At 40.1% G+C, this 17,746-nt stretch overlaps 1 protein-coding gene and 1 non-coding gene across 2 annotated transcripts; one reads left to right on the top strand and one right to left on the bottom strand.

Moving 5' to 3' along the window:
- Positions 1-554: 554 nt before the first annotated feature.
- LOC127622667 (uncharacterized) lies at positions 555-2,169 on the bottom strand. Its single transcript, XM_052096691.1, has 4 exons — positions 2,055-2,169; positions 1,091-1,381; positions 904-1,011; positions 555-792 (listed from the first exon to the last, which is right to left on the bottom strand). Exons 2-4 carry the CDS (start codon positions 1,347-1,349, stop codon positions 782-784), a joined length of 378 nt encoding a protein of 125 aa, XP_051952651.1. The 5' UTR covers positions 1,350-1,381; positions 2,055-2,169; the 3' UTR covers positions 555-781.
- Positions 2,170-17,131: 14,962 nt separating this feature from the next.
- Positions 17,132-17,238, top strand: LOC127623432 (U6 spliceosomal RNA). Its single transcript, XR_007968057.1, has one exon. It is a non-coding gene; the product is annotated as a U6 spliceosomal RNA (small nuclear RNA).
- The last annotated feature ends 508 nt before the right edge of the window (positions 17,239-17,746 follow it).

Here is a 17,746-nt window from a genome sequence, read left to right on the forward strand (position 1 = left end):
CGGGACTGTGAGGGGAAAAAAAAACACACAAACAAACAAACAAACTGTCAGGAGGCTGAGAGGAGGTGCTACATGCAGTTTGACAGTCAACTTCACTGAGTTGTGCCATCCATGAGTACGGGCACGGTGTGTGTGTGTGTGTGTGTGTGTGCGTGCGTTTGTACCTCAGCCGAAGCAGGAGTGGGTGTTGCGGGCTGCTCCACTTTCCTCTCCTTCCTCTTCCTCTTCGCCGGCGCTGGTGCCAGGGTGGCCTCTCCAGATGGCGTCTCCTCCACGGAGACGCGACGGGGCTCCTCCCTGGTCAACGCCGGAGCCCGAGCCGGAACCGCGAGCGTAGGTGGAGCAGCCGCAACTCGAGGCGGTGGGGGGGGGATGGAGGACAATGCCGGAGGAGGTGGAGATGGAGGCCTCACCACCAGCGGGAGAGTCTGAAGGACCTGTACGTGAGCTTCAGTCACATTCACACACAACAAAATGGCATCAGCACAATGATAGTCATGGGGCAACACACAGGCAGGCAAGACTAAGTGAGTCTGAGTGTTGATGACGTGCAGCATGCCAGTGATTAGATGACGTGCAGAATGCCAGTGATTAGATGACGTGCAGAATGCCAGTGATAGGGCAGATGGTTTAGTGCTACAAGGTGAATGTCAAGAGATGCAGCAGGGCCAAGGGAAGTAGACATGTGAAGGTGGTTAAGCAAATCTACATTGCCACTACGTTCTACACATCTACCACCGACAAAGACGGCTACATTACCTGCCAAACCTACCTTTGGTCTTCAAGCATCAGCTGTAGAGACCAGTAAATGAAACCATTACAGTTAATACAAAAATACCGCCAGAAGAATATATATTGAGGGCAAATGTTACAGTGTGACGTGTCCAGTGTGGTGCCAGTTACCCGTTTCTAAGTCAGTGGCCATCTGGACCAGTTCCTCGTCCGTCACCTCTGTGGGGGGGGGCGGCGGCGGAACCGAGGGGCGCTGGTCTCTGACGGATGTAGACACCGCTGTGGGGTGGGAGGGCAATGGTTAGTTAATCCTGTACACTGAACCACTGTTGTGTTAAAGAGAAAGAAAGAGATCTACCTGGAACTGCAGGCCGTGCTGGTGTGGTCATCAGCTTCCTGACCTTGGCCTGCAGCTCACCTGGGGCCATTGGATGCCTTCCCAGTAGGGCCGAGAACATGGGAGCGATCGGCTTGCGTGGCGGCAGCGCGGTGGAAGCAGCGGCCTTGCTGGGGCCACTGCTGGTGGTGGTGGTGCTGCTGCTGCTGGGAGGTGGGGGGGTAGCAGCCGCCTCTGCCGACCGCTCCTTGTCTCGGCCCAGGATGTACTTCTTCATCATCCTTCTCCGGACAGACAGTCCTCTACTGGCCTCTATGGGCAACAACACTGAAGTTCAGCCCTACCACACCTCTGAAAACACACTCAAAAACATCTCCTGCACTTCAGCCTTCTGCTTTCTGAACGTGTAGCTACTAGCTAGCCCCCCTAAAATAGTATAATGACATGAAAACATTAAAGAAGACACAATTCCAGAATAAAAACATGAAGCTAACAACAGTGCTAGCCTGGGAGCTAACGAGACCCGCACTACTACGCAGCAATTTCAGTCTCTAGTAACAAAGGTTTCTACGTGATATGAACATTTAGATGCAAGTCAACAATTTGGACGGTATAAAATAATTTTTAAGCACCCCAAACAATAAAAGAGATCTTTTGGCGGCTAATGGCCTAGCCCTCAGCTCCAGGCCTCAAACTATTCAACAAACATCCAGGCAACACTCACGTTTACCTAATGAAATTAAACCCCGCCGCTTCCCGTGACCAAAAACGCATTTCTTCCAGACCTCTCAGTCATACTACTCCACAGCGGCCGTCATCCCAACTTTACACGGCAGGAAATCGGAATTGTTTACTTGTTTTCCCTGTATAAGTTCACTCAGCGAGGCACTTAACTTGACCATCCCACAAAAACTGTGTGAACTAAACTGCTCCAAACGACCCCAGCCGCCTCACAACCACCTAAAAACAAAATCCCAATCATTACCTCACGGATAAGTCGTTCTTTTAATTCATGAGTCAGGTTCTGGTTTAGATGTTGTTTTTTTTAGTTTCGGGCACAAAGCTCCGTCTCTTTCATACACGGCATGGCGCCCCCAGTGACTGAAAGCTGGTATTGCAGCACACCGATGGAGGGAGAAACAATACCGTACATGCTAGAGAAGAAGCGCCTAATGTTTCTCTGTATGTAGTGTACCGTGTATGACAGAGAAGATGCGCATCCACTCAAAAGAACATCAGAAGAATATATTTATCTGTTTTTCTTATTTTATAATTTATTTGTTACTTATATACACACTGTTGTAATGGGTGTAATGCATTAATAAGGTATTAATGACTGTAATTAAATTACTTTTTGCTGAAAAAGTAAAGTATGGGATTACTCTTAATTTTTCAGTACTGTAATTACAGTTACTTCTGATGTAATTGCGTTAAATACTGCAAAGACCATATCAAACAATAGTGAATTTAAAAGCTAAATTAAACACCTAATGTTAAATTGTATGCTTTCTAATTTAACGCTGCCCCCTTAAAATATTTTGGCCAGTTCATTAATAATTTATTTGATTTTATAGGATTTATTTGAAAGAATTAAAAGAACAGTTTCATGTCTACCCTTGTATTTTTCATCTGGTCGAGGTTGATCTTGGTTTTAGAACGTAATCATAATAAGGAATAAGAAATAGTAATAAGTAATTACTTTTCGGAAAGATTAATTAGTACAATAATCTAATTACACTATAGAAGATGTAATTAGTAGTTAGTAATTAATTACTTTTTTCACTGCTTATATATTAGTATTGTTATATTTATTTTTGCTGTTCAAATGTAAAAAAAAAAAATGTTTATCCCCTTTTCTCCCAATTTGTTATGCCCAATTCCCACTACTTAGTAGGGCCTCGTGGTGGCGCGGTTACTCGCCTCTGTCCACTTCTGAGACTGTCAATCTGCACATCTTATCACGTGGCTCACTGTGCATGACACTGCAGAGACTCACAGCATGTGGAGCCTCATGCTACTCTCTGCGATCCATGCACAACTTACCACACGCCCCATTGAGAGCAAGAACCCCTAAACTCGACCACATGGGGTAACCATGGGGTAACCTACTCTACCCTCCCTAGCAACCGGGCCAATTTGGTTGCTTAGGAGACCTGGCTGGAAATAAATGTCTATTTAGTGTTGATTTGATTGATCAGGGCTGACAGCAATCAGGTCTGGTGTGTCCAGATTCGAGAAGGCGGAGCATTAGAAATAATTCTTTTCATTGAATCATTGACCACCAGCTAAAGGAGGGCTCTGTGGGTGACTCTAAATGACAGCATGTCTCATTTACATTTTCAGATAATGAAAAGAGTACAATGAACAAGTCTGGAAGTGCATTTATATGTACAGTCAGAGCTGGCCCAAGGCATTAGCGAACTAAGCGGCTGCTTAGGGCCCACGTGGCCACCAGGGGGCCCCCAAGAGCACATGAAATGACAGTTTGATTTTTTGTGTGTGATAAACTGTCAATGGACAATGGTAATTATACAAAAACGCAATATTATGTTAACGGGCTGCAGGATGCAAGCACATTCAGACAGCAAAACAGCAATGTCACAAAAAAGGACATATCCTCTGGTGCAGAGAAATGGAAAAAGAAGAAAACAGAGTAAGAGTATAAACGGCACGATAAAGTTGTGTTAAGTAGCTTGGTTATGTTACGAGCTAACATTAGCTGGCTAGTTCGTTAACATAGCCTATGTAGCATATCTTCTGTTTTTTAGGAAAGTTTGATTAAACATCCGTAAATAGCCTTGACATCTTAATATATTATAGTACAACATATGTTTTTGTCTTCTGTGTAAAAATAACTTTCCTAGGTATGTATTTTTTGTAATAAAAATATGCTTCCGTTTCATAAACTTGGTACTGATAACAACTTAACATTATTTACATTAGTCTACCATTTTGGGGTCTTATAACTGTAAGCAATTGCTGTAAATTTACAGCCAATTTTCAACACTAAAATACTGTTTTCATGTTAAACAGTTTAGTACTGTAGTTAGCAATGCATTATGGGCTGCTTAACTTGGAGCAACAGGACAGAGGCCCTAAACAGTATGCTGATGTTTTAAATTACAGGAAACTACAGTATTTTTTAGAAACTGATTGACTGGGGAATTTGGAGCACGGTCAGAAGTTTGATACAACGTCAGTCTTTTACATTGAGGCTACTACTTTTGTTTTGGTAAATTTTCTTTATAAAATACAGAAATAATTTGCCATCAACTCCTGCGGGACTTCAGGAACCATCATTTGGACATCATCGAGTGTTCTTCATCAACAACATTCATCGGGTCTTGCATCTACAAATTAAACGGTAATTAAAATCTTATTCATATTGTCAAGAATGTTTGATATCAAACTGATGCTCAGGAGCTTGTCTAGCTAGGGATTTGAACATGTCATTTATCAGTGAGGGTTAGATTTGAATGACCAAAACAACATTACTTTTGGGTGGTTTTTTGTTTAATTTTGGTAACATTAGCCGAACGTTTGCATCCGAGGAACAACACTTGTTAATCGGTAAGAGAGGCAATCGGCAGATGGAGGCAGCAGGGAAATATCATTGTACTGGAATAATTAGCCTACATTGATCGGCTATAACCGAGATGGTTTTGGTGAGTTTTATTTTGTGTCGACTTTTAATGTAGTGTGTTTTACAAACATTTAACAAGAAAATTAAGCTTGTAGTTCGGTTAAAGAGAGACACTTGAATCCTCAAGGCTTTGCATTTTTCTGTTTAAACGGAAAATTGATGTGAAAATATTGCCTTTCTGGACTTTGTGAATGCATTTTGTTTATTTATCTGTCGCTGTGCGTCTCACACAGCCTACTTCTCCCAACAGTATAGGCTTTGTCAAACCGTTTTGCATCATCTGTGGCTTTTCTTTCACAATCTTAACATTGCAACTTGTTTAAGATTAAACATTTCTCCGTGAAGACTGATACGGTGTCAAAAAGCAGCCAGCCATAATCAAGATTAATCAGGCAGTAACAAAATGTTCCCCTGTCAGATCTGTTGTCATAACTGTGCCACAATAGTGACATACGTAAGGCACATGAGAATTCATAAAAATACACCTAATTTAACTTTTAAGTGTGTTTTGCCAGATTGCAGTCAGACTTTTCAAAACTTTTCAACGTTTAAGTGTCACACTTACAGACATAACAAACGTGTAGTTATGCCTACTTTGTCTGGTGTTGAACTAACATGTCATGTTAATATCTGCAGTGCAAGGTGTGAGACTTTGACTGCATTTTACTCTCATTTGAAAACACACATTAGAGAGGGGAAAACAGTCGCTTGTCCTTATAGACACTGTAGCAAGAGCTTTACAGTTTTATCAACATTCACATCACACATGAGTCGGAAACATAAAAATGGTACTGAGGAAAATTTGTCTGAGTCCGTTGTGAATCCTGGTGTTTCCCATGAGAGTGAACAAGATCAGTCTGATATGCAGATTGAGCCTCCCAGTGATGCAGGTGATGAACAAGAGATTTACCCAGAAATTGCTGATGAATCACAGTTCTTTAAAAATGTAGCCCTTTTTTATTTGAAATTGCAAGCAAAGTGTTTGCTTCCATCCTCTGTCATCCAAACAATTATTGAAGATTTTCAGGAAATACATGATATAAGCCAGTCACATTTGCTTTTCAAACTAAAAGAGAAGTTGATAACACTTGGGATTTCTGAACCTAACACAAACAATGTGATTGAAGTCATGAAAACTGAGGCTCTCTTTAGGACCTGCAACGCTCAGCCACTGAAAACTGATCAGAAAAGAAAAACAGTTTTCAAGAACAGCTTCAACTATGTTGAGCCAGTTCAGATCTGTCTAGGTCAGAATGAGGCAGGCAAAGAGTGTTTTGCCCAGTATGTTCCTATTAAACAGACAATTGATTCTCTATTCCATTGCCAATCAGTGCAGGAACAATATAAGCAAGTACACTCCAGTATTGGTTCTAAGGATATTCTTAAGGATGTGTGGGATGGCAAAAATATGGCTGAGAATGTTCTCTTCCAGACGGAGGGCTCATCACTGAGCTTGATCCTGTATCAGGATGCATTTGAAGTGGTAAACCCACTGGGATCTGGAAAGAAAAAACACAAGATACTTGCAGTGTATCTAACTCTTGCAGATTTAATGCCACACAACAGATCCAGCACTGATCAAATGCAACTTGTTCTTCTCTGTAAAGAACATGATTTTAAGTATTTTGGTCGAGACTTGGATATGGGCACCCTCGTCAATGACCTTAAAGATCTTGAGCTCAATGGTGTTACCCTGTTTGATGGAAAGGTCTACAAGGGAACTTTGTGTGCCATTGCAGGCGACAACCTAGGCTCACATAACATAGGAGGCTTTGTGGAGAACTTCAGCAGGAGTTCACACTTCTGCAGATATTGTGATATCAGCAGAGAAGCATTCCATGCAGATCCTCTTATCCAGGGCACAAAACGCACAGTGCAGTCATACAGTGGTCATGTTCAGAGCAGTGAAGGACAGTCTACATCTAGTGGAGGTGTTAAATTTGACTCTGTGTTCAATACGCTCAAATACTTCCATGTATGTCAGCCAGGGATGCCTCCATGTCTTGGCCACGATCTTTTTGAAGGTATTGTATCCTCTGATCTGGCACTGTGCATTAACCATCTTGTTAAGGTGGATAAAATGTTTAACTATCTTGAGTTGAATCGACGAATAAATCATTTCAAGTATCTCGGTAGGGATGCTAATGACAAACCGTGTGAGGTTAATCCAGAGGGTGTAAAACTTGGGGGACATGCTGTGCAGAATTGGTGTTTGCTGAGAATGTTGCCCGTTTTGATCGGAGACAAAGTAAAATATCCAGGTGACAACAAAGTATGGCAGTTGGTTTTGCAACTTAGAGAAGTTGTGGACCTCATTTGTGCACCTACAATTTCAAATGGCCAGATAGCCTACCTAAGAGTTCTGATTGATGAATATTTGCATTGCCGAATACAAACCTTTCCTGACAACCCACTGAAGCCCAAACATCATTATGTCAGTCATTATCCTGAGCTCATTATCCAGTTTGGGCCACTTATTCGCCTATGGACTTTAAGATTCGAGAGCAAACACACATATTTTAAGCAGTGTATGAGAAAATTGCGCAACTTTAAGAATCCATGTTCTACTCTTGCAGAGAGACATCAGCTTCTGCAGGCCTTTCTGAGTGCTGGCACCTTCTTCCCTCCAGGTGTTTCAGTGGAGAGGGGCACACAGTTTTTCTCAGATGACTACAATGATGTAATCATAGAAGCAGTTGCACATCACAATTTTAAGTCCACAAACACTCTGATAGCCAATGAAGTGACTGTGAAGGGGACAAAATACAAAAAGAACATGCTCATTGTGATTGATGATGATGAGGGGCTTGTCACTGGAAAAATCAAAGTGGTTCTCGTTCATAAGGATTCAGCAGTATATTTTATTGCTGAAAAGTATCATGCCCTGCGTATTCCTGACATGGGTGTTTACAGCCTCACACTGATGCAGAGAAGCTACTGTTGTATTAATCAGGAGAATCTGCTAGATTACTATCCCTTGCCTGAGTACACTGTCCATGGCACACCACTGATCATTCTTCACCATTCTTTCCCTCTAGTCCAGAATGATGGTGAACATGAGTGAAGAGATCAAAGAGATAATCTGCAAGACCTTGCCAAATCTGTCTGAGGAGACCCAGTTGCAAATAGTATCGAAACTTCAGAGCTCCGGCTTGGAGTCAAAAGAAGACTTAGAATATGTACAACAGGAAGACATTGCTGATCTGTTACCTGTTATCCAGTGCAGAAAACTCCTGGATGCATTCAAATTAGGTAATGTATGGTTAATTTAGTGTGGCATTCTCTTGTCAAATTCTCTTGTTTATGCAGTTGTGGAATTTCTTTTTTCTAAAATTACATAATGCACCTTTAAACTTTTCAAATATGCCTAATAAGGAAAGTTAAGTAGACTTTTGGCCAAATCTCTGCAGTGACTCTGATATAGCTTATTAGTTATGTGCCCTAATTCTTTTTGTTTTTTTGTTTTTTAGAAACCGAGACAGTTACATTGGATCTTCAAGTCATTCCAACTTCGTCACCACTGACGAGTAGTGATCGATCGGTGTCTAGGTCTTCATCACCAACATTATGCACTCCGCCTAATTCTAGCTCATCACAGCTATCGGCCATTTCATCATGTTCAAGCCAGACAAGAAACAGCGAGCCAAGCAACAGACCTTCCACATCTCAGATACTGAAAACATGGCCAGAAACATTCCAGGTCCTTAGGGAACAAATGCCACAGGAAATTCGTTCTGCAATTGCAGATGGCAAGAGACCTAAACCAGTGGAGCGACGCCAGATGGTACGAGTACTCGCGGATGAAATGAGAAGGTATGAAGCTAACCCCACTCACGCACAGTGCCTAACTGTGGTTCGAAATATCATCAGGCAGTATCCAAAGAGTTTTGCTGATATTGCACCAGATGGGTCACTTCTGTGTGGAGGTTATACATCACTTTTGATTCAAGTGAAAAACGCATTGAGAATGTGAACCGTGACAGAAGCTTCTCATGCCACCGATCCTCTACAGGCAAGAGGGGTCCAACTGACACATATGGATGTACACGATTTCAGCCAGAGCTACCCCCAGAAGAAACTGACGACACTGTGGAGCAGCACCGCCAGAGACTGGAGGAGATTTATAGACAGGAGGGTGCAGGTGGAGCAGAAAGAGCAGAAGTTAAAAATCTAATGGAGATCACATTCTCTCTACAACGTCGCCATATAAATACACTTCCACCACCTGACATTGAAGATGTGAAAAGCAAATGGCCTTTTCTTTTCACGCCAAGGTATATAAACGCACATTTTGAGTTGCTCACAGACATCAATGTGCTTCGTAGCTTGGAACTCAGTATGGAGGAATGTGGAAGAGCCATCACAGAATACTTCAGGGGAAAACCTACCAACAAAGATGTCAAGGATATCCTCTCTAATGGTGAAGATAATGAGATGGCACTTCGTGTTGTTCAGCTGCTCATGGCACACTTTGGAGAGGACCTAACCGGGCTGATCCTTCTTACAGATGTAAGTTTTATTTTTTCTTTCTAACCCTGTGTTTTAAAGGGTGACTCCACCAGTCTTCAGTGTCCAGACACCTAATTTGTGTACTAGTTTTGGGGAGTACTACTACATTATGTGAAAACAGTAGTGTATATTATTTTGTGGCTCAGAGGAAGCTGCATGTAAGCTGATAAATTTCCTCAATGTTGTCACACAGTTGCTAAATTGCATTATGGGTAAAGTAGGTGCAAGGTTTTAAAAAGTATTTCACTTGTCTCCTTTGCCCTACTATGACACTGTTGAACGTTTTAAAAGCAAATGATCAAATCAATACAGCAGAAACAGAAATCTAAATTTTTTATTCCAAATATTCTTCTTCCTTTTCAAAAGCTGGTGCCTACATTATCCACAATGCAACTTGACCACTGAGTGACATTACTTGAGGCAATTTATTAGATTATGTGCAGTTTCCTCTGGAACCACAAAAGGGTTCATACTACTTTTTAGACATTTACAGTAGAACTCCCCAAGACCTGTAAAAATAAATTTGTTACCCTTTAAATTTTGAATGCCAAATCTATTTAGCAGTTTGACTGTAGGTAGACAGAAGCCTATCTCATTTGCCTCTAGGTTACTCTCACCTAGTGTTTACTAATTATTGACCTTTTATAATTCTTCTTCTTAAAAATTTTATTATGGTAAGCATAATGTATTTGTTCCCTAAAGGTGTCTGCCACTGCAGCTGACGTTGAGACAACTCTCAGTCTTCCTGCAAGTCCTCGCCTGATACTTCCTGGTATACATTTCATTTAGATTAATTGATAGACACATTATATATCATAGCGGCCATTCATCTTGAGTTTACAAATGTTTATACAAGGTAATATGCATTCTCGTGTTAATTAAAGGTTGGATGATCACCTTAGAGGGCCGTGTAATCTCTGAGGGCATCACACCAACATTTGCAACGGGACTTGCTGCTGTGTTTGCAATCTACTACATATTCAACCTTCAATGTCAAGATTCTCTGTACATAATATACAGGTTTTTGTTCTTTATATAACAGATTGTATTAGATTTGCACTACGTGTGTGTATGTGGGTATGTGTGAAGGTGAGTGTATGTACGTATATGTATAATTATTTATTTTGTGTTCTTTTTTGTGTTTAATTACCTATGTCTTGCTGCTGTTTTTTTGGTATTGTTTGTATTGTTGTTGACTGGAAGCTCCTGTCACCTAGACAAATTCCTTGTATGTGTAAGCATACTTGGCAATAAAGCTGATTCTGATTCTGATTCTGAAGATGAGGCAGCCTGCACTCTGGAATTCATTCAGAGGTAAAACCCCTTCATTCCTTGTCATCATTATATGGATATATACAATTAAATTAATGTGTTTGTATTGTTTGCATAAAATGGTATTACATTTCAAGCCACAACACGCATAAAATGGTATTAGTACTGTACATTTCAAGCCACAACACACACACACACACGTTGTGTTTCCATGTTTTATGGGGACTTTCCATAGACATAATGGTTTTTATACTGTACAAACTTTATATTCTATCCCCTAAACCTAACCCTACCCCTAAACCTAACCCTCACAGAAAACATTCTGCATTTTTAAATTTTCAAAAAACATAATTTAGTATGATTTATAAGCTGTTTTCCTCATGGGGACCAACAAAATGTCCCCACAAGGTCAAAAATTTCGGGTTTTACTATCCTTATGGGGACATTTGGTCCCCACAAAGTGATAAATACACGCACACACACACACACACACACACACACACACACACACAGTATTTTGTTGTACTATAGGCTTTATCATAATTCCATTTGATGTCACTTCTATATGTCATTCAAGTCAACTCTATTTGTGCAATGAAGAAAGACAAAACAAAAACAATTCATTGCATTTAATTGAATGTACACAAAACAGTATGTTGTTGCAACCCCACTCTGATCTTAGACTATTTTGATTTCAGGTGCTTCATTGGTATAAATCCAGAGGGAGGGACAAAGGCCAAAAGGGGCAAGGTTGTCTCCAAGAAGAAAGGTGTGGTCGTCCAGAAGAAGTCTTCTGCAGTCAATACACACGTCGCCATGCTACTGAAGAATCTCCTTGACTTTGAATGGAACTTCATATAGATCGGTGAGCTCTCTTTAATCTCACTCTCTTTGTTTTGACAGTCTGGCATTGCCACATTAAGCCACAAGAGAACTGGTATTATTACTTTATAAACATTAGCTTGGAGTGTATCAGGATACTGTACATTCCTGATTGTATAGTTTATTATTATTATGATAATGATTGTTTGTTGTTGTTTGACAGTGGCAACACTGGAATAATGCTGCAGAGAGGAGCAGCGGCTACCAAAGTGATGGTCATCTCTCCTGGATCCACAAGTACTAAGACGTATAAACACACGCCTACCTCACAGGACTATTTTATGAGGTAAAAACACAAGCCTACCTCACAGGACTATTTTAAGAGGTAAAAACACAAGCCTACCTCACAGGACAATTTTATTAAGAATTTACCTGCAAGTCTAGCTCGCAGTGGCACAGGTGCCTACCTTACAGTTTCATCCCTAAATGTTTTTATGTATGCATATTATGCATATTGTCAAAATGTTCTACTGTACTATAATAGTTTCAAATGGCCTTAATGTACATTTTCAAAATGTTCTCAAGTTTGTTTTCGAAATGTTGCCAATTCTGCGTATGTTCAAAATGTTATAATGAAAGTATATTTTTACAGACAGCAGAGAATACATTGCAGAATATATATATGTAAATCTTTTAAATTTACTTTTGAGGAAATTGTAATCTAACTCAGAGGACTATTTTAAGAGGAAAAACATGTGCCTGTGGGATCCCCGCCTCCCCCCCAAAAAAAAATCTGCCAAAGATGCTTGGATGCTGAATGTTCTTACTCATGTAATCAAAAAGGTCTTAAAGGAACACTCCACTTTTTTTGGAAATAGGCTCATTTTCCAACTCCCCTAGAGTTAATCAGTTGAGTTTTACCGTTTTTGAATCCATTCTGCCGATCTCCGGGTCTGGCGGTAGCACTTTTAACATAGCTTAGCATTGATCATTGAATCTGATTAGACCGTTAGCATCTCTCTCAAAAAAATGACCGATATGGCTAGGAACTATAATCTCTTTCCTGCGTAACAATCAAGGAACTTTGCTGCAGTACCATGGGTGCAGCAGGTGCAATGATATTATGCCACGATTGAAACTTAGCGCCGGTCACGTTGTAAATTATAGCTGGGGACTATTTTCAGGCGCTGCGTAATAACATTGTGCCTGCTCACCCATGGTACGGCAGCAAAGTTCATTGATTGTTACGCAGGAAAGAGATTATAGTTCCTTCCTAGCCATATCGGCCTAGAGAATCGCAACTTTTCATTTTCCGTCTGTCTTAGTACACGATGTAACTACAGAAGAGTCACGTTTTAAATAGGAACAATATCGAAACTCTTTGGTAATTTTTTTGATAAACGCAAAACCGAAAACGCGCGACAAACGCTCGACAATACGAGCTGCTGATTGGCCGGCATCCAGAGAACATTGCTGGGCATAGAGAGCAAGGATGACACGCAAATTCGTGAAGCGCTCCATCTTTTGATTATTAATTTTTTTATGATTATTAATTTACTGTAATGTTTTTCCTACTGTATGTGCTGCCACAGATCCCATGTATTTCTGCATGCAATACGCAAGCCCGCCGCTAGAGCGCAGCCTTTGCACGTGATCGAGTCTAAGTGCATCATGGCCACTCACTGGCTTATTGGAGAATTTACACCTTCAACTCGGGTTCCAGAAATAGCTCCTCGATATCAAGTCATTATTTCCAAGATATATCTGTGAAATAATTAATTATCTAACAATATCCTAAAATGATTTGTAAAAATTAAAGGATTCGGCTTTAGTTGCATTATGATGTGCATCTGGTCTTCTTGTGAGCTCGCGCATATTTGCATTGCTTTAACCCCTCGTTGTAAGTCCCGCCTTCTTGCACACCAATTGGTCAGAGGCCAAATTCCTGCCTGTCAATCTCTCCGCTAACGCGTGTTGGGTTCGCGTGTACGTCGTGGTGGAGCTCAAAGAAAACTACCACCAATCGTCATAGAGACGTGGGTTCGAATCCAGCTCTGGAGTATAAATCTTTATATAATCTTGTGAAGTTTCGTGCCTGACGATACACACTTAAGAAATATTTGTAAAGTTCTTATTGTTTGTGTCACTATTAAAACGATTGTTACAAATAATGATACATGGACTGGAATAAATGGTCTAACAATTCTTCTGATGTGTCATTAATATTGGACAATTTTATTTTTGAATCAGTACTAGTTATTTGATGTATGATATAAATGGCGTAACAATACTTTTGGTATATTAATAATACCGGAAAATGCTATTTTTAATCTGTACTATAAACATGTGATTTTATGTTTTAAAATGTCTTGTCTACGAGCAAACATGTGATTATTGTTATATTGTACAAGTTGTTTTTTGTCACCACCATTAAAATGCTTGCTTCTACTATAAATAAAAAAATATACAGTAATTGCAAATATATCTCAATAATAATAAGGTGATGACAAATACATTCAAACTTGTTTGAATAAAAATGTGTAATGAAAAAACTAACATATTATAGGATATACTCTATATAATTACAGCAGTGCAGTTTGTAAACAATATATACACAATATAATTAGGTATTACTTATACAATCAAACGCATGAAATAAATGTTACATTATAACAATAATAATATAAAACTGTGCAAATGAGTAATCACCATCTTTAAAATGCTTGATTTGCAACTGTAAGTATATTGTAAATATAAGTGCAAATATAAAAATAATAATAACGTGAGCACAAATGCTTACAAGCCTGTTGATTTATTATTATTTTTTCACACTTTTGCCGAGAGTCAATAACACTCATTTTACCGGTTATATATTTACAGCAATGCAATTTGTTAACATAAAGCCAAAATAATATATTATTTACATGATTAGGCTTTATTTAGATAATTCGCGCGCCTCATTGGTCAATTCTTCGAAGACTCCAAGTAGCGGTACCGGCTGTGATTGGTCAATTCCAGTAACCAGGTAGTGACAAACGTCTGATTGGTTCATTCTTCAAATATTCTTGGTAGCGATGCGTGCCGTGATTGGACCATTTCTGGATATCGCTACTAGAAATGAGCTCTGCTGACAGGTTGCTTTAGCGCGTGCGGCCGTGACGCGTGCGTCTGCTTGCGTCCACTGTTTAGACTATGAAAGGGAGCGCGTCGCTCGCGTCACTCGCGTTGCTTGCTCGCGTTGACTATGTAACGGCCCTAAGCGGCTGCTTAGGTCCCACGTGGCCACCAGGGGGCCCCCAAGAGCACATGAAATGACAGTTTGATTTTTTGTGTGCGATAAACTGTCAATGGACAATGGTAATTATACAAAAACGCAATATTATGTTAACGGGCTGCAGGATGCAAGCACATTCAGACAGCAAACCAGCAATGTCACAAAAAAGAACATATCCTCTGGTGCAGAGAAATGGAAAAAGAAGAAAACAGAGTAAGAGTATAAACGGCACGATAAAGTTATGTTGAGTAGCTTGGTTATGTTACGAGCTAACATTAGCTGGCTAGTTCGTTAACATACCCTATGTAGCATATCTTCTGTTTTTTAGGAAAGTTTGATTAAACATCCGTAAATAGCCTTGACATCTTAATATATTATAGTACAATATATGTTTTTGTCTTCAGTGTAAAAATAACTTTCCTATGTATGTATTTTTTTGTAATAAAAATATGCTTCCGTTTCATAAACTTGGTACTGATAACAACTTTACATTATTTACATTAGTCTACCATTTTGGGGTCTTTGCTATTATATTCCAATATCATTATGCCTCAGTTAGCTTGTTATAGATTAAGAGTTGTTTTAGGTGTACAGACGGCTTGCTGCTGTGTATAATAATTCGTGTTGAGAAAATAACATTCTGTTCGGTCAAATATGTACTCTTATGAAACTTCCCTAGGAGCACTGTTGAAATGTTTTGGAGGTGAGGCACAACCGATGACACCTGCCCCAAGTGCCAGTGCTACAGCTGATGATGATTTTTCAACAATCCCAGATCAATATATTTATATGGATAAACCATACCTTTTGTGAGACCTTTTATTTAGTTTCTGACTGACAGTTGCATTACCTTAGGCTAGCTGTTATTATTATTATTTTCATCTTTCATCAGGTCCATCCTCTGCAGACGAGGAGCACTTCCCAGCACCGGCATCCACTGATCCTGCTGTTCCTTCCATATCTGTTTCAACCTCAGCGGCCCCATTGCAACTTCCAGCCTACACCATGGATCAGCAGCTCCTCCAGTTGACCCGGCTGAGTGGTCATCTATCCTGTCCGACTCAGAAAGGACTGATCTGGTAAGCAGAGGGCCACTGCCTATAAAGGAAAACATCCCATTCCCTGAAAAACCTGATGGCCGAAGCTTCCACTACACCTACAGAAAAGTAATTAATGGGGAGAAAATGTAAGTGGAGCTGGCTCACTTATTCAAAACAGCTTCTGCTGCAAATTGTTCTCTAGGAAGTCCACAAAACTGGTAACGGAGGGATAACAAGATTGGGTAAATATAGGTGTGCTACTGTTACAATTAAAACAATAGAAGGGTAAAATCATGCCAGGCAGACATTGGTATGTTGTAAGCAACACAGCTACAACTAATACAATTGATAAGGGGTGTGTTACAATTACAGTGTGCTGAATAATCAAGCATTGACAATATTCAATCATATTGGCGGCACCGAGGGGCCCCCAAATCTAATTTGCCCTGCTGGAACCATTAAGGAACCGGAATTGTTATTCCTTATGATTCCCATCCCTAGGTGGGACTGATACATATATCAATTACGTGCAGAGGCTGCGCTCTAGAGGCGGCCTTGCGTATTGCACGCATAAATGCATGGGATCTGTGGCATTTTTCACTTTATAAACACAGTAGATTAAAAAATACAGTTTTCACTGCCTCAATTGTTCATCAATTAGAGCTTCATAGTCCCACCGCTTTCTCTTAAAAGTATCAACCCTGTTCTTTCTCTTCAGTGTTTTTTCTAGCTTTTGATCTAGAAACTGAGGAATCTTACATGAACAAATAGGTCATATAGGCTTCTACTACCTTACCACTAGCTCTTTTATACTGTGTGTATGCAGGAGAAAATCCTTATAATTACACTTAGGGCCATTTATCTCTACATAAAAACCCCTAAAAACGTAAAGACTAGAAAGTAGACAACACTGATTCAAGTGTGGCTATTTAAAGACTTTTTGGAAACCTTTTCAAACTACATTATGAATGAGAATGTTAAAGTGCACATTGTGTTTAAGTGTTTTAAGAACGCAGGACTGATCTTGAAGTCAAGCCATGGACATATAAAACACCCCTATGACTTCCTGAGACTCGACCGTGTTTTCACTACCTCGGTTGTTCTGAAACGAGAACTTCCTGGCGCCACAGCCCTCTGTGCTCTTTTGTAAATCAAGAGACCGGTCTTTGCCACAGGGTGAGGCATTGTGGGGGATGGTACGAGACACGTAACAAAGAGCTCCACAACGTCACATTCAGAGGTCCAATCACAGTCTAGAGAGAGCAGGCTCTTTTGTATACGATCTGTAGCCCAGAGGAATACTACAGTAAACCTACACAAAACTGTGTTTATTTTATTTATTTATTGTTACTGGTTTTTAAGGTCTACAGGTTTATGTGTGCGTTTTTGTTACTATGATATAGTCACAGCTACTGTAAGTTAGTGATTTGTCCACTTACCACCTCTCAGACAGATACATGGAGGTCCATGGTATTAATAGATGCCATCAAACCAGTAAGTTTGTGCTTGCTTCGGCAGCACATATACTAAAATTGGAACGATACAGAGAAGATTAGCATGGCCCCTGCGCAAGGATGACACGCAAATTCGTGAAGCGCTCCATATTTTGATTATTAATTTTTTATGATTATTAATTTACTGTAATTTTTTTCCTACTGTATGTGCTGCCACAGATCCCATGTATTTCTGCATGCAATACGCAAGCCCGCCGCTAGAGCGCAGCCTTTGCACGTGATCGAGTCTAAGTGCATCATGGCCACTCACTGGCTTATTGGAGAATTTACACCTTCAACTCGGGTTCCAGAAATAGCTCCTCGATATCAAGTCATTATTTCCTCGATATATCTGTGAAATAATTAATTATCTAACAATATCCTAAAATGATATTTAAAAATTAAAGGATTCGGCTTTAGTTGCATTATGATGTGCATCTGGTCTCGAACGGGGCCAATAGTCTATTTACGAAACGCGTGAAATTTGACCGCGTCAACACGCGCTGTTTGTTCGCGTTAACGCGTCAAAGAGCACAGTAGCCAATGAAATTGCTGTATTTGAGACTATATTTGCATATGGTACGTATGTCTCTGATTGGTATGTACGTATACAAACATCAGAAG

The sequence above is a fragment of the Xyrauchen texanus genome, chromosome 29, assembly GCF_025860055.1.
Source record: "Xyrauchen texanus isolate HMW12.3.18 chromosome 29, RBS_HiC_50CHRs, whole genome shotgun sequence".
Taxonomy (NCBI): domain Eukaryota; kingdom Metazoa; phylum Chordata; class Actinopteri; order Cypriniformes; family Catostomidae; genus Xyrauchen; species Xyrauchen texanus.

What these genes read in the sequence shown, in the direction of transcription:
- LOC127622667 (XM_052096691.1), bottom strand. Translation starts at nt 1,349, where the DNA reads ATGATGAAGAAGTACATCCTGGGCCGAGACAAGGAGCGGTCGGCAGAG. An exon ending in AGCACGGCCTGCAGTTCCAG is followed by an intron (nt 1,012 to 1,090) that starts GTAGATCTCTTT and finishes CCCACCCCACAG; the next exon opens with CGGTGTCTACATCCGTCAGA.